The sequence below is a fragment of the Saccostrea echinata genome, unplaced genomic scaffold (assembly GCF_033153115.1).
Source record: "Saccostrea echinata isolate AGI-Se365-2 ecotype Australia unplaced genomic scaffold, CSIRO_AGI_Sech_v1 ptg000030l, whole genome shotgun sequence".
Classification (NCBI taxonomy): domain Eukaryota; kingdom Metazoa; phylum Mollusca; class Bivalvia; order Ostreida; family Ostreidae; genus Saccostrea; species Saccostrea echinata.
Window position 1 is genome coordinate 3,315,434 of NW_026889779.1, and position 27,979 is coordinate 3,343,412.

The 27,979-nt window shown below is 34.3% G+C and overlaps 1 protein-coding gene across 1 annotated transcript; it reads right to left on the reverse strand.

Moving 5' to 3' along the window:
* Positions 1–3,487: 3,487 nt before the first annotated feature.
* Positions 3,488–27,725, reverse strand: LOC133196217 (uncharacterized). Its single transcript, XM_061332129.1, has 5 exons — positions 27,694–27,725; positions 8,015–8,410; positions 7,764–7,897; positions 7,436–7,664; positions 3,488–3,651 (listed from the first exon to the last, which is right to left on the reverse strand). Exons 2-5 carry the CDS (start codon positions 8,352–8,354, stop codon positions 3,578–3,580), a joined length of 777 nt encoding a protein of 258 aa, XP_061188113.1. The 5' UTR covers positions 8,355–8,410; positions 27,694–27,725; the 3' UTR covers positions 3,488–3,577.
* Positions 27,726–27,979: the final 254 nt, after the last annotated feature.

The window sequence follows — 27,979 nt, forward strand, 5'->3', positions numbered from 1 at the left end:
CGATTAGTCCTGCACATATGCAGAAAAAAACTCCAAACAACGATCCAAAAACGATAGAAAGGTTTTCTGAAAAGTAAAGACTAAAGATATATATTTGAAATTATAAATAAGTCTGAAAAGTATTAAATCGACCTAAAAAAAAACTGGAAAGGATGAAGTCGGGACGAACATCTATGAGTTGTTCCTACATGTAATTTGAACATATATTCAATGTGAACTATTTCTTGACGGGAACCTTACTAACAAATGCAGATCTTTTGGCTAAACAGAAAGTGGATATGTTCGTTGGTACATCCGGAATACCCTGAATAGTAGGGCGCTCTACATTGAAATAACTGTTACAGATTTTAAGTTATTCAAATTTCAGATTCCCCAGCAATTCAAATGACAAATTAAAAATAAAGGTATTACATATAATTGAATTATATAATAAAACAGATAATGGTTTACTTTAAAGATTGTTGTGAAAGACCTCTGCTCATTTCTTGCTCAGTACAACTGTGTAATATCCAAACAACTCCGATAGTAGATACCTCCAAAGACTAAAAGCAAATGTAATACTGATCGTGAAAACAGTAATTCCGTATTCAATCAATAGAGTTATATGTATCTGAGGTCCAGTGCTAGTTCTTAGGAAACTCCTGGCTACAAGATCATAAATGAAATATGGAGATAACATACAGTATTCAAGCTCAAAGTCCATTAAAACAATACAAATCGAGATCAGAGCAAACACGGACCTCCAAAAACATCAGAGGTGGGATCAGGTGCCATGGAGGAGTGAGCATCCCCTGCCGACCGGTTACACCCGCCGTGTGCTCCTTGTCATGATCGGGAAAAAACGGAAAAATCCCTAGACAATTCAGCGTGTAAATAATGGCCTAACAATCAGTACATGTATGTAAAATGTCAATCAGCATTTGACTTAATGATAGGTAGTATTCGATAACAAGGTCTTTGTATCGAGCATAAAACTTGCGAAATGATGATTTCAAACGAGACTGTTGATTTCCTTGTTTCATCAACTTGACAAGTTTGTCAATAGCTTGCCTTGTTTTAGAAATTGTTCATACGTAGAGCATGCTCTTGCGTATCGAATCAACTGGGAGACAAAAACTCAATATGCAGGTGTTAAGGGTATATTTCTACACAAGTAAGGGAAGTTGACGATTGAAAAGTTGAAGTCATCACTGAGAACAGACTTAAGTCAAAATTTTAAATAAATGTTACGTCTAAAATAATTATGATAACCAAATAAATTTTCATCAATTGTTTTTATTTCAATATTACAAAAACATACAATTGTTGATGTTAACACGTGAAATAAAACTCAAGATACTGAGAATCAAAATTCTGAGTTAAGTCTATTCCCAGTCTATGGTCTTGGGGCCAGACATTTGATGTCTGAGGGTCAGCGGAGAGATCTAATCAATAGTTTATATTCAAGAATTACTGATTGTTGACTAGACCAGTAATTAACTTAAGTTTCGTTCACCTGAAAATGAATTGCACTTACTTTAAACTAAGATATTAATCTTGCAACAAGAAGAATGATAGATGGTTTGTAGTAAACAAGCCATCTTAGGGCACATATTTAACTTCATTCTCAGAGACTTTGGAAGATGGAAGATTCATATGGAGACCTTATACAAGATAGCCAGTATCGAACCAGTTTGGATATAAAAACACCGTATGCAGGTGATAATTGTAAATTTCTATTTAAGTAAGGGAGTTGATCACATTTAGATTTGTTGTTAGTTTGCCTTTAATGTCTTTCTTTATCTAAACATCCAATATGAAACAATATCAGACTCTATTGTGTCTTGTATTTTGAGTTCAGTGGAATTGAAAAGTTTTCATGTTTGCACCGAGGGTGTTTGATTTGGGCCACGTATATAGAGTTCAAATACAATCTCCCAATCCCCACTCGTTGTTATAAGTAGCAAACGTTGTGGACTCTTTAGCTTTCCGTAGTTTTTCTTAGAAGACTTGGACTTGGAACACACTTACAAAAATGAACATGGAAAGACAAAATTAAGACAAGATGCACTGCACCATATGTGTTGACTTTGGCCCGTTAGATTCTAAGAAAAAACATAATCAGAGCATAACTTGAAAACATTTTAACAAAGAAGACTTGAAACTTGGAACAGAGATCATTGAGATAAAGTTTAGATCCACTGCATTACAATTTTTGACTTTGACCTATTTCTTCAAGATCAAATAAAAAAAATGGCCAAATCTTGGGAACCCTGTGATTTAGGACTTCAAACTGAGTACATGCAAAGATGAGATTAAGATTAGATGCATTGCTGCATTTTGTGAAGTCTTTGACATTCAGACTTCAAGCATACAACATTTAATGGATATTAAGAAAGGATGAACTGCACGAAAAGATGATTTAAAACTTTACTATATAGTTATTTTGAGCAATATATGAAATGAGGAGAGAATCAACGATAATTTAGACTTGTCCTTATTATTACCCATATAATACTCTTGCATTCTTAATATGGAACGAAAACTTCCTGTGAAAAATTATTAAAGAATAGCAGATGTTCAGAACATGATCCTTCTTTTCAACAGCCATTGACTTTGATCTTTGAAACATGATTTACCCCAGTAAAGCTTCTAGGCAACTCGATATGATCTTGACGTTTAAGATTTGAATTATGACATATCTTAATGTCTTCAGCGACAAATATATATATACGTTTCAATTTATTAAAGGGCATTTTTTCACACTGAATTGCCTCCGATTACCAGATCATGACAAGGGCTCACGGCGGGTGTGACCAATCGACAGGGGACGGTTTCCCTCCTTGGTACCTGATCCCCTTTAATGTTTTCAGGGGTATATGTTAGCTCTGTTTTTAATTTGTATTGTTTAATTGGACTTTTGAGCATTATAGCTTTTGTTCTCGCAAGAGCATGTTCAATTCACGTACGAACAATTTCTAAAACGAGGCAAGCTATTGACAAATAGGTTGAAGATACAAGGATATCAAGAGTCTCGTTAAAAGTCAACATTTCGAAAATTCTATGGTCGATACAACGACATTAAGTAGAATGTTAACTGACGTTTTTCATACAAATTGTTAGGTCATTACTTTCACACTGAATTGTCTACGGATTTTTCCGTTTGCCCGATCAGGACAAGGAGCACACGGCGAGTGTGACCGGTCGTCAGGGGATACTTACTCCTCCATGGCACCTGATCCCACCTCTAATGTTTTAGTGGTCCGTATATGCTCTAATTACTGCTCGTTATCTTCATATTTCACTCAGAAGTTCTGGATGTACCTTATGATCTCAATAATACTGACCTCTAAAATATGTATTGAATCACAACTGTATCATGCATGTAGTCTTTAGCAACAACACACTTGAATAATATACAACTAAGTTCAAGAATTATAGCTTTAGCAATAATTTATTATCTCATTCTTAAGTGATCTTGAGCTTTTAAATCTACTATATACGACAATGGCAACTAATGAGAAATTTTAACAGATTCGAATCAAAGATTTTTGTTACAGATAGAACAGCTGAAGGGAAAGACTAACAAACAAACATGCTATAACCAAATATGTCTCGTACCGTTGGTGGACACACAGTTTGGTAAACTGTGAGTTGATATTATTCTTCCTTCTGAAATTAACAATAACAAAAAAAACATTAATGTCATACAAAATGGTGTGAAAATAAAGGTACAGATAAAGGAACGATGCTGACTAACACAGTAAAAACAAGAGGTCCATGGACAACAGTCCCAACCTTGGCCCTGAATATGTTAATGTGACATTTTTTAAAATATGATTTATTGTAGCCCTGATACTCTTAGGAAGATTTAACTTTATTTTATTTCCATGTAAACTTTGAATCCCTATTTTAGCCCCACCCTTATCCCAGAATATGAATCTGTATTCCGTAGGAATATTTGGATATGTCATGCTTGATTGTGGCACCGCTGCTTTTGACAAGATAAAAAATCTTAATCTTTTAAGTATATGTTTGATCCCTTATTATGGCTATATCCTATCTCCCGGGCCATACTAGTATTGAATCTGCACCAAATTGGAATGCTTGTATAATATAACTTACTAGTAAATTATAGCCCTGCTGTTAATGAGAATGAGTTGAAGTTTTTTTTTTTTCACAATCCATGACCCCCGGGGAAAGGGTGAGGCCAAAATGGGCGACAAAAGATTTATATAGGAATATATAGGAATAATCCTCTTCTCAAGAATAACAAAGCCATGGTTTGTTATTTTTTTTTATGGAAGTATGCTCAGGTAGTGTTGATTTGCGTTTTTTTCATTCATGAGCCCCGTGGCCAGGGTTGGACTACAACAGACGATCAAAGTTTAACATATGCATATATAGGGAAAATCTTTAAAAGAATCTTCTCAAAAACAGCAAAGCCATTATTGATCATATTTATATGGTAGCATCTTCAGTCTAGATTCAAATTTGTTCAAATCATGACCTATGGGGGTAGGGAGTGGCCATAATGGGTGATCGAGTTTTATATAGGTATTCAAAGGAAAAATCTTTAAAAATCTTCTCAAGAACAACAGTCATGATTGGTCATATTTATATGGAAACATCCACAGGTAGTGTAGATTCAAGTTTGTGCAAATCATGACGTCCAGGGGTAGGGTGGGGCCACAATGGGCGATCAAACTTATACATAAGAATGATAACAAAAAATCAATAGACATTTTTTGAAGAACAATAAAGCAATGATTAGTCTTATTAATTAAGTAGAAGTATCCTCAGGTAATGTAGATTCAAATTTATTCAAATCATTATCCCCAGGAGTAAGAAGGGGCCATACAGGGGATAAAAGTTATACAAAGGAATATTTGGGAAAAAAATCATTAAAAATTTTCTTCTTAAGAACAGCAAAGTCATGATTAGTCATTTTACCTCAGAAGTATCCTCAGATAGTGTAGATTCAAGTTTGTTCAAATGATGTCCCCCTGGGGTAGGGCTGGGCCACAATAGATGATCAAACGTATAGGAAAAATCCTCTAAAGCCTTGATTAGTCAAAGAAATATGAAAGCAACCTCAGTTTAGCGTAGATTCAAGTTTGAAAAAATCATGTGCCTAAATAAGAATCGGAGTTTGACACATTGTGCACGAGCTGAAAGCGAGGCCATGTTTGTCAATTCCTGACAGCGGCTTAGGCAAAGTCACACAAACCTAACACTGTTGTTATAACTATGCTGACTGTTGCATTAACAAGACAATTTAAATAAATCCCCTATTCAAACGCCAAATATCATTGATAATTTTCTTGCACATTCATTTATCAAAAGTTATATGAAATGCGTTTTCATGACTTGTGGAATGTATATTTAATTTACAATACTACGAACAGTAGATTTTCTCTTTAAATCCTTGTCAATAATGACACTTTTTTGCATAATATTTATATTTTGTTATGTGTCAAATGAGTGAAACTACTTTAAAATACCTAATATAATGTAACGATTTTTGTTGAGCAAGCGGTAGCGAGTTCAACTGACATATGATCAGGATTTCGATCCATATTGTGGGTGTTGTCAATTTTTCCCTAGAAAAGCATGATTTCTGTCCGTTTTGTTCATATTTCATTCTTAACTGGCTGTATAAATCCTTTGTTAATTGAGCTAAAAAAAAAAGATTGGTATTGATTATATAGAGACAAATATACAGGAAGCGTAATACCGTAATACAGTCCTGTTGTTCATTAGAACAAGATTTTTAAAAGACTGTTCTATATACGAAGTATTCCAAAGTTAAACTTGGATAGCTTATTTCAAAGTTCCAATTTCACCCAATGATTTAAAAGAACTGGAAACTGCAACACTTACATTACTTGCAAACATTCGATCCCCTTCTCAAGCTCTACCCGAGCCCGGGGTGGGGGGTGGGGGCCGGGGGCAGAATTAGAACAAAGAAGAAGGACGGTTGTAATATAAATCTAGCCCTGTATTTTTAGCTCACCTGAGCCGAAGGCTCAAGTGAGCTTTTCTGATCACATTTTGTCCGTCGTCCGTCCGTCCGTCCGTCTGTCCGTCTGTCTATCTGTCCGTCCGTCCGTCTGTAAACTTTTCACATTTTTGACTTCTTCTCAAGAACCACTGGGCCAATTTTGACCAAACTTGGTACAAAGCATCCTTGGGTGAAGGGGAATTTAAATTGTTAAAATGAAGGGCCAAGTCCCCTCACAAGGGGAGATAATCAAGAGAAGACAAAAATAGGGTGGGGTCATTAAAAAATCTTCTTCTCAAGAACCACAGGGCCAGAAAAGCTGAAACTTATATGGAAGCATCCTGGGGTAGTGTAGATTCTAAATTGTTCAAATCATGACCCCCGGGGGTAGGGCGGGGCCACAATGTGGAATCAATGTTTTACATTGAAATATATAGGAAAAATCTTTAAAAATCTTCTTCTCAAGAACCACTGGGCCAGAAAAGCTGAAACTTATGTGAAAGCATCCTGGGGTAGTGTAGATTTTAAATTGTTCAAATCATGACCCCCGGGGGTAGGGCGGGGCCACAAGAGGGAGTCCAAGTTGTACATTGAAATTAATAAGAAAAATCTTTTAAATTCTTCTTCTCAAGAACCACTTGGCCAGAAAAGCTGAAAATTATGTGGAATCTTCCTGGGGTAATGTAGATTCTAAATTTTTCAAATCATGACCCCGGGGGTAGGGCGGGGCCACAATAGGGAATCCAAGTTTTGCATTGAAATATATAGGAAAAATCTTTAAAAATCTTCTTCTCAAGAACCACTGAGCCAGAAAAGCCGAAACTTATGTGGAATCATCCTTGGGTAGTGTAGATTCTAAATTGTTAAAATCATGACCCCCGGGGATGGGGCGGGGGCCACAATAGGGAATTCAAGTTTTACATTGAAATATATAGGAAAAATCTTTAAAAATCTTCTTCTCAAGAACCACTGAGCCAGAAAAGCTGAATCTTATGTGGAAGCATCCTGGGATAGTGTAGATTCTAAATTGTTCAAATCATGACCCCGGGGGTAGGGCGGGGCCACAATAGGGAAACATTGAAATATATAGGAAAAATCTTTAAAAATCTTCTCAAGAACCACTGGACCAGAAAAACTTAAACTTATGTGGAAGCATCCTGGGGTAGTGTAGATTCTAAATTGTTCAAATCATGACCCCGGGGGTAGGGCGGGGCCACAATAGGTATTACAAGGGGGAAGTCTGGTAATGAACAGCATGGCCAAAGTTACTCAGGTGAGCGATGTGGCCCATGGGCCTCTTGTTTTTAAATATGAAACTGTTGTGAAAAATTAAAACATACGTTTTCTAAATTGTTCAAATTCCATGCAATAAGATCATACTTTTTCCCCATATATATTTATTCATTCATATGTATTCATTTAAATGAATCTCATTATTCAAAGTCAACTTACCTAAGGATATATTCAGATACTGTCTGGCTGTTCCTGTTTCACAGAGACCAGAATATCCAGACTCACACAGGAACTGTGTGTAGGTGTCATCACTGGTGAGGTTGTATGTGATGGTACTGGAACGAGTATACTGACAGCCAGCAGACAGTGAGGCCTCGGAGTGGATCGGGGTCTGTGGAACCCCCGTGAAGGTAAACTCTTGGGACTTCTTAGCACACCAACGGATTGTCTGCAAGATTGCATAATGTAAGATCAATTAAAATTTTAATTATAGAATAAGATTTTCTAAAAATTATCCATTCTAATAATGTTATTTACAAACACGTACAGAACTTGCGTCACTGCCAATCTGTCCAGTGCATGTCAGTTGTATAGCCGTGTTAACTGGAAACTCTCTCAATGCCGTGTTAGAAAATTCACCAAGTATCCTCACAGCTGGCATTTCAATCACTGTTGGATGAACTGAATTACAAAAAAAAATCATAAACACATTATAAACACATTATTATATTATTTATTGAAAATTATGTTAAATGTATGCTGGTAATTATAATGCCGCATTGTGGATTGTGTACATACCTGTATAAGTAACATAATCCTGACTTGTCTCTTGATTAACTGCAGCAGTTGTAAATCCAGACATTGCACACATGTATCCTGTGAAATCCCATGGACACAACACTCTGTCTTTAGGAATCGTTAACTTTAGCTGTGCTGTGGAAGGTGAGCTGACAGTTCCTATTGCTATTGCCCTGTTTTGTAATTCCATGTCCTGCCATGTTATAGTATCTTGACCATTACTTAAACGAACAGAAACCACATCCTTCATTGATTTAGTATTTGTATTGTTTTTTTGTAACAGTATGGTATAAACTGTATCCATTTGTGTTGGGTTGACGGTGGAACAAGTTACAACCATATCATCTTGCCCTAAATTTACAGATTGTGGTTGGATTTGAATTCGCAAGTTCTGTGCTGAAAATATATAATGAGTAGGAAGCAAATTATGAAACATTTTAAAGGAATCGGACTCATACATTGTGTGAATAGTTAGAGTATGCATTCTTATAAATGATATTTTGTAAGTTATATGTAAAATTTTTCGAATATGGAGTGAAATGTCTTGACTTTATATTAGCTGCAGAACTGTAGCGTTATGGTTTTATATATTAGTCTTTGACCATAACACAGTGCTGCAGCTAGATTTTATGTATGTAATGCGCATTTTGTCATAATGTTCAGCTACGTAACAACATAGTTGTATTTGTATAGTGTTATACTACTGTCATAATGCACACATTTTCTTAGAATTTTCATAGATTTTAATATTCAGTTTACATATCATATAAATATTCAAGTTTACAAATGTGATGAATATTCAAATTAAAATACCGGTACATACTTCCATTGCAATATTCCTTTAAAAGTTGAGTCTGTTAAGAAGGGATTCTTGTCTGGTTTCTGACTAGACGGAATATTCGAAATATATTTGCTTATATGTCTTATATATTTATATGAGATTTAAAAGGTCACATTTTTCTTTCCTCATCATAATTGTACAACTTAAATAGAAATGGTAAACTGAGATTGAAATCTAGCAGGGACTATATTTTGGCGGAACGGCTCCATATGAAAATATCTCCTTTTCTGCTTCTCAAAATTACTATAGAACAATGAATTTAGTTAAAATTTTTAAACAATCAAAGACTAAAAGAAAATATAAAATGTAAGTAAAATTAATGATACTGGACTGAAGTTTTAAAATATATCAAATAAATATGATTTTCCAAAAAAACTATAATTTAGTTAACTTTTAAAATCTTCCGATCTGAGTACAGATTTGAGTCAAAAATCCGTAAAAAGTGTTTTTTTTTCTCTTAGTAAACGGTCAAAACTTTTTGGAGTAAGGAGTTGATCCTTACGTCTCGGGTTCGAATCCCACTGTGGGACGTGGAGACCGGTCCTTCGGATGAGACCGTATAAACCGAGGTCCCGTGTCGCAGTAGGTGCTGGCACGAAAAAGATCCCTCACTGCTCAATGGCCATAAGTGCCGAGAAAGGGACAAAATTTGCAGCTCTCCACCGGCAAGTGGTGGCGTCTCCATATGAGTGAAAAATTCTCGAGAGGGACGTTAAAACAACATACAAACAAAACAAACAAACGAAACTTTTTCTTTTTGTATCAATTTGTATCTTTATATGACTACTTTACCATATGTGAAAATAAAAAAAAAATATACGAAGCATAAAAATAACTAATATTTCCTAAAAATTTAAGAAAAATAGGGGAAATTCGGATTAGCTAATATCTATTTTATCTAAATTATCTTTGACAATTTGGATCTTGAATCTTTGAAAATTTCATTCATTTTTAAATACAAGAAATATGAGAAGAATCCCTCCTTAACAGAACATATTAAGTTCAGATAAGTCTAAACTGCATCATTTATAATGTCAAATTTATTCACTACACATTTGTTTCTAAATCAAAAACAAAAAAAACAAAAACAAAAAAAACAAAAAAAACAAAAAACAAAACAAAACAAAAAAAAAAAACAAAACAAAACTAAATAATAATAATAATAATAATAATAAAAAACTATACGCTTGTTTATGATATTACGAGTTTGTTTTTTCAACATTGATTTCATGCAATCATGCATACGGCTTTGAAGTCAATTAAAATACAGGTATCCATCATGAGTGAGAAAAAATCAGATCACACTTGATAAATTGCTACAAGGGCGATTTTCATCAAAACTTTACCTTTTAATTGTGTTAGAATTTTAGAACCAGCTACACGTATTCTCTCAAGATAAATAAAATAAAAACAAATGTGCACATGAGAGTTGTGTTAAATGTTTGAATTTATGATAGAAGCCCTTAAATGATATTACTGGATAAATAAGATCGTACGTATTTTTTCCATACATTCAAATTTATTGGGTCCTACCAGAGACACAAATAAAGTTTTTTAAAATGTCTCCGGTGCAACTAACAATATTCAGAAAATTAAACTACTACAGACAAGATAAAAATAAATTCTAAAATTTTATTTTGTCTTTAGTTTTTTGTTATTGTACATTCCTGAAATGTTCAATTTCAAAGCAAGACTTACCGGTTGCCTAAACATTATGTCAAAGAATCTTACACTAGTTTCTTATAACAATGAAAAAGGTGAAGATAACGAACAGTGATCGATCTAAAAAAAAATCTACAAAAATACAAATCTGTGAACAGGGAATAAAACACGGATCCCGGAAATTCTACAGGGGTCAAGGTGCCTAGGAGGAGTAAGCATCCCCTGTTGACCGGTCACACCCACCGTGAGCCCTATGTATTAATGTAAACATTAATACATAGAATATTCCGTAGTCAGATTTATTATAAAAACAAAGGCCAAACAATTGGTATGAAACACGTCAGCCAAAATAAGACCCTAAGATAGTTTATATTTGATAACAAGGTCATTATAACGATCATAGAATTTACAAAATGCTGACTTTGAACAAGGCTGTTGAAATCCCTTTAACATTAACTTATCTGTCACTAGCTTGCCTCGATTAAAAAATTGATCGTACTTAGTGCATGCTCTTGAGTATCGAAATAGTTGGGAGACGTGAACACCATATGCAAGTACATGTAATAGCGGAATAACGACCATGATAGAATTTACGAAATACTGACGAACGCTCTAACCACTGCGCCACACGAGCGACGCAAGTGGCAGTGAAAAAATTTTGAGAGGGACGTTAAACATCATACAAACAAACAGAACGCGAGAGTTAGCCGCTACATGTAGGTGTCGTTTCTGCATCACTTCCGTAAATTCTTTGACATTTCCAAATCTTGTAGCATTTTTCATGTTTGACGATGAATTCTCGTATTATTGTGGAATGCCTGGGAAATTATATAGCACGATTAAAGAGAAAAATATCTACCGAACCAAAAATCATGACATATTATGGTGACATGAAGAAGGCAAATGATATTTAGACCTGATAACCAAGAGGTGTCCGATGTAAACAAATGGAAGTGACTTTATAATACCGCGGGTATGATTTTTTAATAAAACATGAATTCTACGTTATTTTTTTGGATTTTTCACATGGAATACATTGTAAATGTGTACTAGAAGATTAATTTATGAAAGAAGACAAATTAAAATATCTTTGGACCCGGGGTGTACATTCCGGGGTGGAGTGGGAGGGGATCCTGTCCGCAAGCACCTGTGTTTGTAGCATGTACTTTAATGTATGATTTCAAATAATTTCACTCTCAGAATTTTGAAGAAAAATTACAATGTTTTCAAAATCTTGATGTAAAAAGTAAGGACATATATCGATGTGTACGGTGAAGTTAGATCTAAATGAGTATCGAAATAGTTGGGAGACGTGAACACCATATGCAAGTACATGTAATAGCGGAATAACGACCATGATAGAATTTACGAAATACTGACGAACGCTCTAACCACTGCGCCACACGAGCGACGCAAGTGGCAGTGAAAAAATTTTGAGAGGGACGTTAAACATCATACAAACAAACAGAACGCGAGAGTTAGCCGCTACATGTAGGTGTCGTTTCTGCATCACTTCCGTAAATTCTTTGACATTTCCAAATCTTGTAGCATTTTTCATGTTTGACGATGAATTCTCGTATTATTGTGGAATGCCTGGGAAATTATATAGCACGATTAAAGAGAAAAATATCTACCGAACCAAAAATCATGACATATTATGGTGACATGAAGAAGGCAAATGATATTTAGACCTGATAACCAAGAGGTGTCCGATGTAAACAAATGGAAGTGACTTTATAATACCGCGGGTATGATTTTTTAATAAAACATGAATTCTACGTTATTTTTTTGGATTTTTCACATGGAATACATTGTAAATGTGTACTAGAAGATTAATTTATGAAAGAAGACAAATTAAAATATCTTTGGACCCGGGGTGTACATTCCGGGGTGGAGTGGGAGGGGATCCTGTCCGCAAGCACCTGTGTTTGTAGCATGTACTTTAATGTATGATTTCAAATAATTTCACTCTCAGAATTTTGAAGAAAAATTACAATGTTTTCAAAATCTTGATGTAAAAAGTAAGGACATATATCGATGTGTACGGTGAAGTTAGATCTAAATGAATAAGTAATCACTATGTTACATATATTAGATGCATGGCAAATTGTTAACCAAACGTTGACAAAAGACCAGCATGAAAAAAAAACAAATTGCACACAGTTTCCCTTGTTGAAGTGGATGTCTATATTGAAAAGAAAAATGATGTACAAAACTTCCATTTATTGCATAAGAATGAAAAACCTTTAAAATCAAAATAATTCTTTGTCTTTAGAGAAATCTTTACGAAAATTATTTACAAGATATTGTTATTTGTTAAGATAGACACACAGAATGTACATGTATGTTACACATGCATCACTACTGTATATGTGTAGACATATGAATGGCGAGAGAGTATCAGAATTATCATGTATATATTTGGTCACTTCTTCCTCTTGACAAGTTTTTGTCTTTTCATTTTTATTATTTTAAAATCTTTAAAAAAGCATGTGATGTGACTTCTTCTATCCTCGTTCCCAACACCACTTGTTGAATGGCATTTTGTTTATGATGGTTAAAACTAATTGAACTAGTCCACTTATGGGATAAACCTGGAAATAAAATAAGAAGGGAAACTTAACAAATTCATTGCTTTAGTGTTACCTGCCCATATACGATAGGTTATTTAAACAATGACATAAATAAAAAAAATCTAAAGATCGGGAATCGGGTTAAAAGAGCAAACTTTATTTTTAATTTCAGGCAATCAGAGGGCTTGGAGGTATGGAAATATATCTTGTTAAAAACAAAGTTCTTTTTCATTGGGGGGGGGGGGGGGGGTTAGGTCAGATCCAGCATCCGAAGCAAGTTCAGTAGTGTGCATCCATGCAAGTTTGGTCAACATAGGGCTTATAGTTACTTGGAAATGAGATCTGCTACAAAAACTTTAACCTAGTCACTCCTCTGGAAAATGTAGGTCAGATCCAGCATATCTTAAGCTGCATCCTTAGATGTATCGTCCATGCAAATTTGGCTTATAATTACTTGGAAATGAGACTTGCTCCAAAAACTTGAACCTGCTCCAAAACATTAACCTGGTCATTCTTTAGCTGAAATTGCAGCACCTAAAACCTTGACTGCTTACAATAAAATACACTAAAAGCATCCTCTACGCATCTATAATTAACGTAGGGCATAGCAGTACTTGATAAAAATCTGCTCCAAAACCTTTAATCTGGGACGCTGACACCGATGCCGAGGGTATTACGTAAGCTCCCCTAACTTCGTTGAGATGAGCTAAAAACAACAGATATTATCTAGTATCATATGTAGAATTTTATGTAAAAAAAAAACCTTTTTCCTAAAACATTTTTTTAAATTATCTCTTCCTGATGTTAGATGAATGCACTTTTGGTACAAGCACAGGTAACAATGTGATGTTCCGATTTAAACAGCAGCGAGTCATTATATTTTCTTATGTGAATTTAACATTATGACACAAAATAATATTTTCAAACATACCTATATCCTCCATATATAATTCTCATTCCTGTTCATGTTCTTCACCCTACAGCTATAGGTCTGCTGAACACGTTATTACTTGTGACGTAAATATAGTTAATAATAAGGACGTTAAATCATAAATTTTAAAAAGGCCAAAATTTAGTGAGCCCCGATCTTTTAACTGGCGTCACAATTTCATATATATTATATATTCTGTGGAAGATTACGCCAAGCGATGGACCAGACATGAAAAAGAAGACCTTGACACGTTGTCAGAATGGATTAAATGTATCGGTTGATGGGCAAAATGAAAACCAACTATCCTTCTGTGTTCAATAATTCAGAAAAAAAAATCAAATAGATTACACGTTCAGTATGTACTGGTCCCTGCTGAAAAAGCAGGTGACAACATCGTCTTTGTTTGTAAAGCTCATTATTCAAATTATATTTTAGAGGAACTGGGATTTTATTCAACACGTGTAATCCAACGTATACCCATAGCTCCCTTTCTAAGGAAGAAATTCTTCAAAATCATATGTCAGCGCTGAATACTTTTAATATTCCCAACAACCAACATGATTTTGAATTACCATATCTATATTGGATTCCGAAACTTCATAAAAATCCTTACAAACAAAAATACATAGCGAGTTCCAGTAAATGTTCTCCCAAGCCTCTTTATTCACTCCTCACTAAAATATTAACAGTAGTGAAGGAGAAACTTCAGGAGTACTGTACAACAATATATTCGAGAAGTTGTTAATCAGACGTGGATACTTAAAAATTCCAAGGAACTTTTGGAAAATTTGAAATCATAAAATTTTATCAAAATCAACAGCATAAAAACTTTTCAACTTTATATACAACCATTCCCCATGACAAATTAAAGTCCAGGCTTTTGATGCCATTGACAGCTAGGTTTTTTTTTTCAATAAAAATGGAACTCGTAAATTTACTTACATTGTCATTGGTCATTTGTAAAATTATTTTGTTAAAAACATTCTGATTGTACACACAAGTACTCTGAAGTTGATATTAAAAAGATGCTCAAGATTCTGATTGACAATATCTTTGTGGTTTTTGGAGACCAGGTCTTCAAACAATCTATTGGAATTCCCAAAGGTACCAATTGCGCCCCGTTATAAGCAGAGCTATTTTTGTATTCATCAGGTTGGAGAGAATACTCGAAATCGGGTATTATCCGTGAAATCGCGTATAGTCCCCGATATCAGGGTATCGTTGAATCCGCGAAATCGGGTATCCCTTGCAACTTTCTGTAACAGCAAAAAATTTAAACAACGGCGCATAATGTCAGTTAGTGTTACATGTACATCAGTATCTTGGGGATTTATTTTTATCGAATCAAATTTATATGGTTGTCTGACAAGTTTTAAATCACACGACAAACACTGCTGGGGTAGCACAGAAGACACGGTAGCGTCATTATTTTTCAATACAATTACTAAAAATAAATAATTACATGTCGTTTGTGTTTATTTCCCAATATATTATTCCGCAAGCTTAATTTCCTAACTCATGTATTATTCACAAAATGTAAAACTTTGTAGAAATTTAACGACTAACGCAGTGTTATGTTATTTTTACTTAGAAAAGTATATATGGCGCCCCTTTCACGTTAAATTAAAATTATTCTTCAGTTGGTAAGTATTTCTCATCGATATAGAATCGTAAGGGGAAAATAAAATAAATGTTAAAAAAAAAAGAACATATGGGAAAGCAGGTCGAAAATGATATAATATGAAACAAATTTTAATATGTAGATGTACATGTACTTAAACAGATTTTTAAAAATATATACAGTGTTTAATTTCTAAAAACAAATAACTACATGTCGTTTGTGTTTATTTCCCAATAAATTATTCCTCAAGCTTAATTTCCTAATTCGCGCATTATTCACAAAATGTAAAACTTTGAAGAAATTTAACGACTAACACTGTCATATGTATTGATATATAGGTAAAAGTAAAGATTATAAAGTAAAATCATCAGTTCTTCCTATATGATGTATGTATGCAGCGCAGTCCTGCAATTCCCGCGGGAAAAGAGGAGGCGCTAATTTTTAAGAAAACAAATTAATGTCAATTTAGCATGGAAAATTTCATTCAAAGACACATTCAATGTTTTGCTTGCATTTTGATCGATGCAAGCGACGTTACTTTACCTGTATGTGCTTGTGTGGAAATTGAGAGCAAGAAGTCATGTTAAAAGAATTTTTTTGGCTTGGGGGGGGGGTCATATAAATAAAAAATCCAATTCGGATTCGTGTGCTAATTTTACATTCCCAATATAGAGCTAATATTCAAATATGAATTTTATATTAAAGTTTTCACATATCTTATTTTGTAAATAATTATGAACAAACTGAAATGGAACCTCGAATGTAATTCCTCATCGGATATTAAAATTTCATACAAATTGGAGCCACTTCCTTTTTTTATTATAATATTGGATGGACAGAGTAGATTTTCCCTTTTGTAGTATAGTTTATGGTATATCGCTTTATTATACCTTATTATAATATTTTACAAAACGCGTTGTTTGGTTCTAGACAGTACGTCACGCGACATGGAAATAAAACTTCATAACTCACCGTCTTTTTTCTATTCTTTTCATCATTATATTTAGCTATTTTCAACACTTGTCGTACGTGGTAGAAAATAACAGGTTGCTATTTTAACCTCGTATTGTTTTAGTATATAAGCAATTACTGCATGAATGTATTGGAGATATGAAGAATTCTATTCACTCAAAAGGGCAAGATAGGGAATATGATTTTTATTAGTTGAACAGATCTTCCCCCTTTATCATGCAATGAATATATAACATTCAATGACGTTTAGCACCAAACTCTGCAATGAAATTTTATATATATATTTTTTAATTACTTTGAAAGGGGGTGTCCCTTGGACACATGCATAACACATTCGAAGTCGTTTTTTGCTTGTCTGAGATGGGCCGAGTAGTTGCGATCGGACAAGAATTAATTGAAAAATGAATTTTTCCCTAGTAATCAGTAATAACAACCCCCCAAAATCATCGAAAAATGGTAAAATATTGCCGACTCAGCAAAATTAAACGATCAATAGTAATTTTCTCTCACAAGCTGTGTTGCTAAGAACATCATTGTCGTTGCTAAAACGTTGGAGGCATGTTGATTCCTAAGGAAATTTTAATATTTTTTTAATTACCTTTATTAAGGTCTTCCGTTTCCAAAGGAAGACCTTCTACTGATTCTGATGGTTAAGATTATTCTTATTATTCTTTTTTTTTTTTTCCTAGACGCCAACTTTGAAGCTTCATATCTTCCTCATTTCTGAACGGATTTTGTTCAAATTTTCAGAGCTTTTAGATTTTGCAAAACACTCTCAGAATACTGTAATACAATTCGGAAATTACCTTCTGTTCACGAGTTATTCCCCTTTGATTGAAATTTTTATGCCTCTGGTTTCCAGACAAAGGCTCTGAGACTGTAATAATTGGAGCACAAAACCCTTTGAAATTGAAAAGAAGAAGCATTGAAGTTGTGCACATCGGATTTTGTTTTTTGATTTTTGCATTAAAAATGGCGCTAGAGAGGGGTCAAAAGTTAGAACGCGGAAAAGAGCAAAAATTTTGACATATTTTCCTTTATATCTTTAAAACTAAAGATATTTTGTTAAAAAATGTAGAATAAAAGTTGTGCATAATAGCAAGAGCTTTCATTTGATATCATTTAAAAGGGGCTGGCCCCTAAAATTAGGGATCTAGAGCCCTTGAAAATTTTCGCTTTATAACTCAAAAACGGTAAATATTTCGATATGGCTTTCGGAATTAAAGTTGTTCTTTAACACCTTATTGATCTCATACAAATGTTGTTTTGTTCGAGTATTGCGTAATATGTCGTAATATGTAGGTAAAAAGCAGGTCCCGTAAACAGGTAAGCGTTTTAATTCGGCAAGTAAATCGGAACTCTTCATGTGTATAACTTTAACAAACTTGCAATAAATTATATACCCTACTGTATTTAATGCTAATTTTCTTCTAAATAAGGTTTTAAACGTGTTCTGTGGTTCACTCATAAATTATTCTTTACAACTTTCTTTTCTTTTTTAATTTAGATTTAAAGGGAACACGTCTTCAAATAAAGGAAGGAATTAAATGTATCTATATAACTATATAAGTAATATTAAACTTTAAGCATCGAATAATTAATGATCATTAACAGTACGCATTTCTCCATGTTCACCTAAATGTTTTTAGTTATGTAACACAACCCGCGATCCCACGTTGCCGAGGTCACCATCGACCAGCCACCTGCGGTCATAAACCATGTAAACAAAACAAATATCTGTAAAGACTGTGATCACGCTTTAAATCCATCGTGTAGAAACAACAACTAATGAAACATTGTGTTTTTTAAATTTATATTGAATCTTTAAGATAACTTGATCTCATCTTTGATTTAATCTTAATTTCAAACACTAGTGCATAAAATCATTTCGAATTTTAATCGCTTTTACCGGCCTGTTCACTGTTGACACAGCAATACGATTTAAAAAAAAAAAAAAAAAAATTATTTCTCTGTCCCGTGTAATTGCATCTTTGATTTAGTCTTAATTTCAAACACTAGTGCATAAAATCATTTCGAATTTTAATCGCTTTTACCGGCCTGTTCACTGTCGACACAGCAATACGATTTAAAAAACAAAAAAAACAAAAAAAAAAAACAATTTATTTCTCTGTCCCGTGTAATTGCATCTTTGATTTAGTCTTAATTTCAAACACTAGTGCATAAAATCATTTCGAATTTTAATCGCTTTTACCGGCCTGTTCACTGTCGACACAGAAATACGATTTAAAAAAACAAACAAACAATTTATTTCTCTGTCCCGTGTAATTGTATTCTATTTCAATTGTAATTGAAAAGGTGCTAAGGCAAATAATTGCAATTAGTGATGGAAGTATTAAGTATTAATACTTGTGTAAAGTATAATTTTTACTATTAGTCTCCTAATTGTTTCTTCATTTAATTTTTCAATTAAATATTAAACTACATGTATATACATCAAATAATACTTTTAAACATACAATAATTCACGCCTTCTTACAGCACAGTTTACATTCTGCTCTGTCGCTTTGTAACCCAGTCTTCGTGCACACGTGGCCGCAGAGAGCCGGGGTCATATCGGTATTAAAATACATTGTGTACTCATAGCGATTAATGGAAAATTGGGTTTGAAATCATTTCGAATCTTACATATTATTTTATTTTACTCTATCTCACGCTTATTTTTATCAATCCTTACCGCCCGTGCATTTATTCATTTCAAGTTTTACGCATTTTAATTGCCGACTTAACCATTAAGTTTGCAACAATTTATTTTTCTGTCTCGTGTTTTAAACTGCATGTACACATGCATGATAATTGTAAGTGGAGGTGACTTTTTCAATTCTCGGCATCCTCACATGTGATTTCGTAACCTTAATTGACATTGTGAGGATGAATTCTCGGGAAAATCGAAAAGTTTTACGGATACATACATACATACATGCATGCAAGTACAGAACATGCTCTTTTTATAAGCACGATCATGAATTCGAATGTACAAGTGTCCATGTATATGCAAGAGCGCCCCAAATGTACGCATATCGAGTGTTTAAAATACAGAGAAATACAAAATCCCCGGTCTCTGTTTTACATTATCTTTGCAACAAAATATTGGTTAATCTGAAATCAATTTTATTGATCTATAGCTTATTTTGAAGTAAATTATCGGTCCACTGAGTTGATAATGAGTTGTTTTTATAACGAGTACATTTAGAGTATTCCGAATCACTTTTTACATTTTGACGGTAAACGATTTTATTAACAAGTTTATAAATGGTTGGTTGGTATTAAAGGAAAGCCAATTCAATGAAAAATGAAATCTACATTACACGGCGAGTCTATCTACGATACAGCGGTCTTGAGAGGGGTTATATTTACATCACCTTTTTAGTGTATTGCAGGTCACTTCCGGGTATTTCGAATCACCAGGTAAATGGCTAAAAACAGTCAGATAACAACATTATAATTAATGAATTAGTTTACCAAAAGTATCAAAAAATAAAAAGAATTATTTTCTTGTTGAATGTTGTTGGTTTTTTTTATTAAGTTATTAAAGCCCCCCCCCCCCCTTCTGTAGACAACACTATAAAACAGCGTTCTCAGAGGCGGATCATGCAGAAAAGCAAATACCAACAGAATATTTACTTTCTGAAATTACCTGATTGTAAATTGTTGTCCTGTAAATATAATCATGATAATTATGTAATTTTTTTTTTACCTATGTGATTTTTTTTAATGCAAATAATTAACATTGAACTGTCATAATTCTACGAGTAGGATACCAAATAATGATATAATGGTGATAAAAAAAATTGTAAAAAGGAATTAAACAAACTCATGTTTAGATTTCATGATTATCAAGAATGACGTATATCACTGCATACGTGTACTCGTACATACCAACATTGATCAACACTGATCAAGTGCATACCGGGACCCGGGATAGTCTTATTATAGCTCTTGCTTTGTCAAATCATTACTTTCATACCCCTTGCATTTAAGAAAAACAATGTTATAAAAAAAAATAATAATCTGACATATAACAAGTATACATGTAGCGTGTGCAATTTATTTGGCTAGGGGCATGTACACACGTGGTTCGAAACTATAGAGGGCTACAAATGCGGCCATAACTAGTATATTTTGAGGTGTTATAAAAAAACAAATAATACTCACAAAAAAAATAAAATTGCCGTTCTATCGATACCTTATATGCCATGTTTCATCCACCAACAACGCAACGACATCGATGAGAAATACCATGCAACGTTTCTACACGGGCATTTTCTTCGAAAAGGGTAGGAAGTTAATGAATTAAAATAATTAATTCTTTTAGTTAACGCATTATGTTTACCTCTTTATTTGTTGTATGCAATAAGTATAGACCTTACTTATAATGACTGTTTGGTTGTCACACCTGTGCATGTGTCGTGCGAGGTACAGCGGTAAGGTAAATTACCGAGAGTCGCGATATGCGGGGTGATTCGGAATACCCTAAATGATCTAACATGGGCCCACATAATACGACTAAATTCGTTTCATGAATGAACTGGTTCTTAACAAATATATGTACAGTATACAATATCTTTTCTTTAGATCTGTTTGTTTATTATTTTCAACCACAATCTGCAGTTACACGAAATCCATGCACAACGGCGCTACACCTGTCAATCAAAATCACTCGATATTGTGAACTCAGTCTGGAGTTACGGCAGCATTTCCGAAGTGATTCAAAATATTCTATCGGCTAATTCTAATTTTTCGCGTTGAATAATAATATTTTGGAACAAAGTTGGAATTAAGACTGGAGCTGCATGCTGTGAATTTATCACACCTGCAGTCTGCAGTCTATGTATATGAAGCATCTGTTGAGTAATGAATCAGAGAGCATAATATGCGGAACAAGTTTGATTGAGATTTTTACTTTTCCTTTAAGATAAAATTATGCATAGCTAATTAAATACTGATTTAAATATTTATCTTTGCAGACAATATGCTCTGGGTTATAGAACATGATGACTTGCATTTGAGAAACTTTAACTTTTGCCATAAGATGCCATATGGGGGCATCAGTGTTTCAAAAATCACACGTTGTTCAGTATCCAAATCGGGCATAAAACATTTACAATGATCCTTTAAAGCAGTGAGTTGAACCTAATAAATTACGACTATAGAAATTATGATAATTTATTTCGATGTATGGTCTAAAAAAACGTTTATTATACCTCTGTGAAAACTAGCTTACAAGTGAAAAATCACTAGTAAAATAGAATTTGATTGGCCGAGAAAGTCACGTGTCCATCATGTTTGCCCTGCAACAAAACGTCGTGTTTCACGATTGTGACGTCACAATTAAACGAGTGAGGAGTTAGATTGTTTATAGCGACGCTTCTTACTTCGTTCGCGCGGTAACAACAACTAAAAATTCACCCCAAAAAATAACCTTAATTAATGGAATTGCATACAGATAGTAGATTAAACGTTCTTTGTTAAAATGTTTGCACTTTTCAAAATTCGTTTATGGAAGTACAGCTAACATACATATGTACGTCATGAGACGTCACAGTCTAGAATTTCCAAATGTCTCGTGCTGTTTGAAGAGGCGGATCTTAAAATTAAGTGAACAATGCACTCGCCCAACGGTCGCACCGTCAACATATTATCGTTGATTGATTGTGTCGATTTAAATGTGTAAAAATGTAATGGTGTTTGAATGTTACTGGTGTGATCACACAAACTTGTCACATAGGAATTTTTTTTTTTAATGAAACGAGGCTATTGGTGTACCTGTAACTTACATCTCTTTCATATCGTTCTCATCAAATGCATGTTTGCTTTATTCATTGGATCTCCTTTGTAATTCCTGCATTTTGGTTAATTCGGTATTATAAACAATTTATTGCATAATAGATACATAAAGATTTCTTCGCAAATGAAAAATCATATTTCCCTCGGGCGTTGCCTTCGGGGAGTATGATTTTTCATGGGCGAAGAAATCTTCATGTTGCCCTCGCGGAATATGATTTTTTATGGGCGAAGAAATCTTCATGTCTCCCTCACTATCATGCAATAAATGCAAACTGTGAACTTGTCAAGTCCGAAACACACAAAAGGGTATCGCTGATATCATACAGAGTGTATCATTGCCTTGATCAGGCCCATAGGAAGCAAATTCAGTTTTTTTTTGGGGGGGGGGGGCACAGCCATACATTTTCAGTTGACAGTTGAGGGGGCACTACTACCATAAATTTCCTGACAAGCAAAAAAAAAAAGGTCACCAACTACCAAAAATTCCTTGAAAAGCAAAAAAGAAGGTTATCAGACGTTTTTATTGAGGTGGCACAAGCTATAGTATCTATGTCTACTATTGTAATCTATATATCGGCAAAATTATTGGGGGGCACGCCCCCCTCGGTTCCTACGGCCATGTTGATTAAATTTAGGGTCACTAAGGAAAGAATGTTTTGACTGGATGAATGGTCTGAAAGAACATGTGTTAACTTGTCGAGTCGGTTACACATAGATGGGGTTTTCTTATAACCAGAGTGTGTCATGGTTTGATGCAAGGTCATTTGAACGAGTTCAAGGTCATCAACGGAGAAACAACATTCCTTAACTGTCTTTCTACTGGTGAGACATTGCAAGTTGATACCCCTTACAAGATTGCTTATAACCTTAGAATGTGGCATGACCTTGACTCAAGGTCACTTCTTCCTGTTCGCAGCTCCAACGGAAGACCTACTCGTTGCTTTGCAACGAGCTCTGCTCTAGTTTGTCATTCTCTTTTTGTAAAGCATATGTACTGGTACATGTACATGTACAAGATATATATGGAAGGAATGCTATTCTGCAAATATGTATATATGTAAATGATAAAAAAATCAACTCATGAAAATAGATTCGTAACACCCACCCACCCACCCACCCCAAAAAAGAGTACGTATGTACGTGTTATATTGGATTTTTAGCCGTAATTTGAAACATCTTTACCATAAAATAGTTTATACATTTTTATAATAAATTTGATTTTATGCACAAGATGAATGTGAAAGCAATTAATGACGCATAATTTGATACGATAGACAGTCCCCTGTTCACACGTGGCATTATTTAGTGTGTGAAATGTGTTTCCGTATAATTTGAGTTATTTACAAAATGTTCATGTTTGTCGTATTGAAGTGGAAATATTATTAATTCCCGACTTTGGATATTTTACAGTTTTGTTGTGTTGGGTATGACTTTGAAGAAGTTGCAAATACTTTTAACATTATGAAAAATATAAAGCAGAACGAACGCCTGTTTGGGTAAAGATCATGAAATGCACGAAGCTCCACGGGTATTTTTGTCATATGCGCATTAAATAAGATTTCCAGATCGTTACTTGGCTAGTGATACCTTAAGATAACATTCATCTCTAGGTGAAAATTGACTCGGTAAAATGCGCCATCCCATTGTTTAAGTTTTATAAAGTAATTACACCGCCTATACCCGATTTCGCGGATACAACGATACCCCGATTTCAGGGACTATACGCGATTTCACGGATAATACCCGATTTCGAGTATTCTCTCCAACCTGTTCATATGAAGTAGAATTTGTCCAAAATCTTATACGTGAAAAGAAAAAAAACACTTGCTGTGGCCTTCAACTCGACATTTAGATATATCGACGACGTACTGTCAATTAACAATGGTTATTTTCAATCTTATGTCGTTACGATATACCGGTGAACTTAAAATAAAAGATACCATACAGTCTGACAAATCTGTTTCATATTTAGATAATTTACTAGAAAAAAAGTTAATGGTAATCTAACAACCAAGCTCTATGATAAACGTGATGAGTTTAACTTTTCAATCGTCGGCTTCCCTTACTTATGCAGCAATATACGTTCATCACCTGCATACGGGGTTTATATATCTCTCAGTTGATTCGATACGCAAGAGCATGCTCTAGGTATGAAGAGTTTCTTAACGAGGCAATTTATTGACAAACAAGTTGATGAATCAAGAATATCAACAGTCTCGTTTAAAGTAATCATTTCGTAAGTTCTATGGTCGATACAATGACCATGTCAGCAAATACAATTTATCATTGAGTCAAATGCCGACTGACGTTTTTCATACTAATTGTTAGGCTATTATTTACACATTGAATTGTCGACGGATTTTTCCGTTATTTTCCGATCACGACAAGGAGCACACAGCGGGTGTGACCGGTCGGCAGGGGATGCTCACTCCTCCATGGCACCTGTTCCCACCTCTGATGTTTTAGAGGTCGTCCGTGTTTGCTCTGCTCCAAAATTTGTATTCTTTAATGGACTTTTGAGTTTAAATACTGTTCGTCATTTCCATACATTTCATACCTAATATTTTAATGTCGTGATAATAAAGTATTGCTCTTTCTATACACTGTATCAAATTTTCGTCATATCATGGTAACACATTAAGTCAATTCATTTCTGAAAAAGTAAGCATCACTTCATACCACATAAATCTTCCATCTTTTGCTATTGTTGCCATTGATAAAAATGAATGTTTGGAATTAAAACCAAAAATTAGAGCAGAGGGTCATTACAATTGTCAAATATAGAGCAGGAGAACCCCCTTTCCCATCTCCATATTTCGATAATATGGTCATAAACATTAAAGCAGAAAACAAAAAAAAAATGATTGTCGAACTATTGACGACGGAAGAGTTAAAAAAAATTAAATATTCTTTTACTAAGCATAAATGGAACATACTTAAGACATATAGTTTTCAACTGGATTGAAAATATATTCTGTAAAATCACTTACTAGTATTTTCTTGGTGTCATATTACCGTAGTTTGGGAAAAATTGCTGGTTCTCGATAGTTTGATTTTGTGGTTAAAGGGGAAAACATCATACTGCTGTATGGAATTGTAACATTTCGTGGGGAATATGAATTCTTGGGCCTCTTGATGTCACAAAAATATTGATAACCTAAACCCTATGAACAGGAGTGATTTCATAGAAATAATCATTATTTGAGATCTTGCTTCATCAATATTGCAAAATAGTGCAATGTGTATTTGAATGCATATCAAGAAAGGTTTTGACATCAACTACATTTACATGTACATTGAAAATCTTGCATTTATACATGCATGATCATTGTAATAGATACATGCGCTGTTCATACAGTAATTACAATGTACAAAATATAATTTTTGCCACAGTACTTAACTTTTTATAAGTTTTTCTTCAAAGTAAAGACTTCTATTATTTTTCAAAACATAGAAATGAAATAACTTTTTTGACGAAGAAATGTATTTCAATGACGCTTCTCAAGTTAAAGTTGACAGAACGATCAGGGTAATACAGCACCTTTGTAATGCGAAGGTATCATATAATAGTTGAGAAAGAGTTTCGAAGTCTGAGTCAAAGCGCACATGGCAACACCACTCTCAAAGGCCAGTAAACGACCCAAAAGGACTCTCGTTCTACTTTGTATTTTGTATAATATAGTGAATGTATTTGCAAACTTCTTCAAGTTAAACCCCCACATTACAGAACTGTACAATATCCAAGGTCTGGAGTTAAATATTAAACATTCTGATAGTATTGCATAAGAAATACTAGTCCCCTACCGGCAATTAAATGCAATCATGCAGATTCCCCTTAAAAATTAAAAATACCGGAATTCCGCCCAAAACCATTGAAGCGGAACAAGATGTAAACTTAAAGCTGAACATGATTCGTAAAAGCAATGTGTCCGCCATTTTTGTTCGGATTCTCGCTATATCTGAGGACCCCTATATAAAGGGCCTGACTTGGACACTGTTCAGTATAATCAGTCGACACCGGTGCAGACGGACGTATGCTATACAGCACTCGGTAGCGACAAAAATAACTGCAATACCTCGTCTAAGGCAGGAAAGTAAGATACAAAAGAAACTTACAATTATAGTTGTACAGGTCAGTGCAGTATACAAACAAACACAGATACACGTAACTACAATAAAATGTAAACAAAGGTAATGCAAGATAACCAGCACGAACACGGGTCGCCATTCTACGCCGATACCCGTGACAATAAAGCAGTCAGGTGTAACGAATGCGAGGAGTATACCCTGGTGTTGATGTATCGTAGATATAATATCGAAAATGGCGTATGCCTATTTACGAGTCGTGTTCAGCTTTAATCTAGAACTCATGAATATGGAAATTCAGCTCAATATCTGCATAAATTGCAAAATATCACAGGATGAAACTGCACCTTTCCGTCAACTGAATGGTCACTGAAAGGTCTGGAAAGCTCACTGACTGTCAGCGCTCTGCCATTCAGTCACCTTTCAGTTAACTGAATGGCATAGTTTCATCCTGTGTATATTGTAATGGAAGTGTATAGGAAAAAGTTCGGAAAACTAAGTGGGAAATCTGGTTCCCATATTTTTTTTTTATGTTTTCCAGTAAAGAATCATTGAAGCGTAACGAAATACAAACTTTATCTATTTCTCATCAAGATACACTCATATACGAGAAAATCAGCTCAATATCTGCAGGCCTTTAGAAAGGAAGTGCCAAAAACCAAGTGAGACAGACTAACAGGCAGGGTAACAACTAGATAGACGAACAGTCGAGGGGGAAACCGGTTTCACCGGTAGATACTTATTACATATTACTGCAAGCCATTTGTAAATGGGGTCCTAATTCTAGTAATATGCGGAGATACATTCACACAAAATAATGTTACCATACATGTCAACAAGAAGCGACGCGAAAGAGTTGTTTTTCTTATCTAATGAAAAAGGTAAAGATAACGAACAGTGATCGATCTCAAAAAATCTACAAACAATTACACAAATCTGTGAACAGGGCATAAAACAAAGACCCCCGAAAATTCCAGAGGTGGGATTAGGTGCCTAGGAGAATTAAGCATCTTTGTTGAGCGGTCACATCCATGTAACTTGAGCACTAGGTATTGTTCAGATAGACGGAACATTCAGTAGTCAAATTTAGCATAACAAAGGCCTAACAAGTGGTATGAAATACGACTTACCTTAAGAGAGAATTTCTCCGTTATTTCATGAAACAATACCAGTACATGATATATTTACCTTTAACAAATGATAATCCTTTATATATACAGAATATTGCTGAATAATAAACTATTTTTAACAACAAAGTCGCCATTGCTTTAAAAATTTCTTCCTGTTTCATGTGTATATACAGGTATATCTAAACAAAATGAGAACTAGGTCATGCCTAGAGTCATACCTAAGTGTAGTTTAGATACATCTTGAGAAGCTATAAAAAATGCAAATGGGTGAGTTGGTGTTACTCTAGTGAAGAACTTTTTAACGGAACGAAGACGGCCGGGATAGCTTATAAGCTAAATTCATG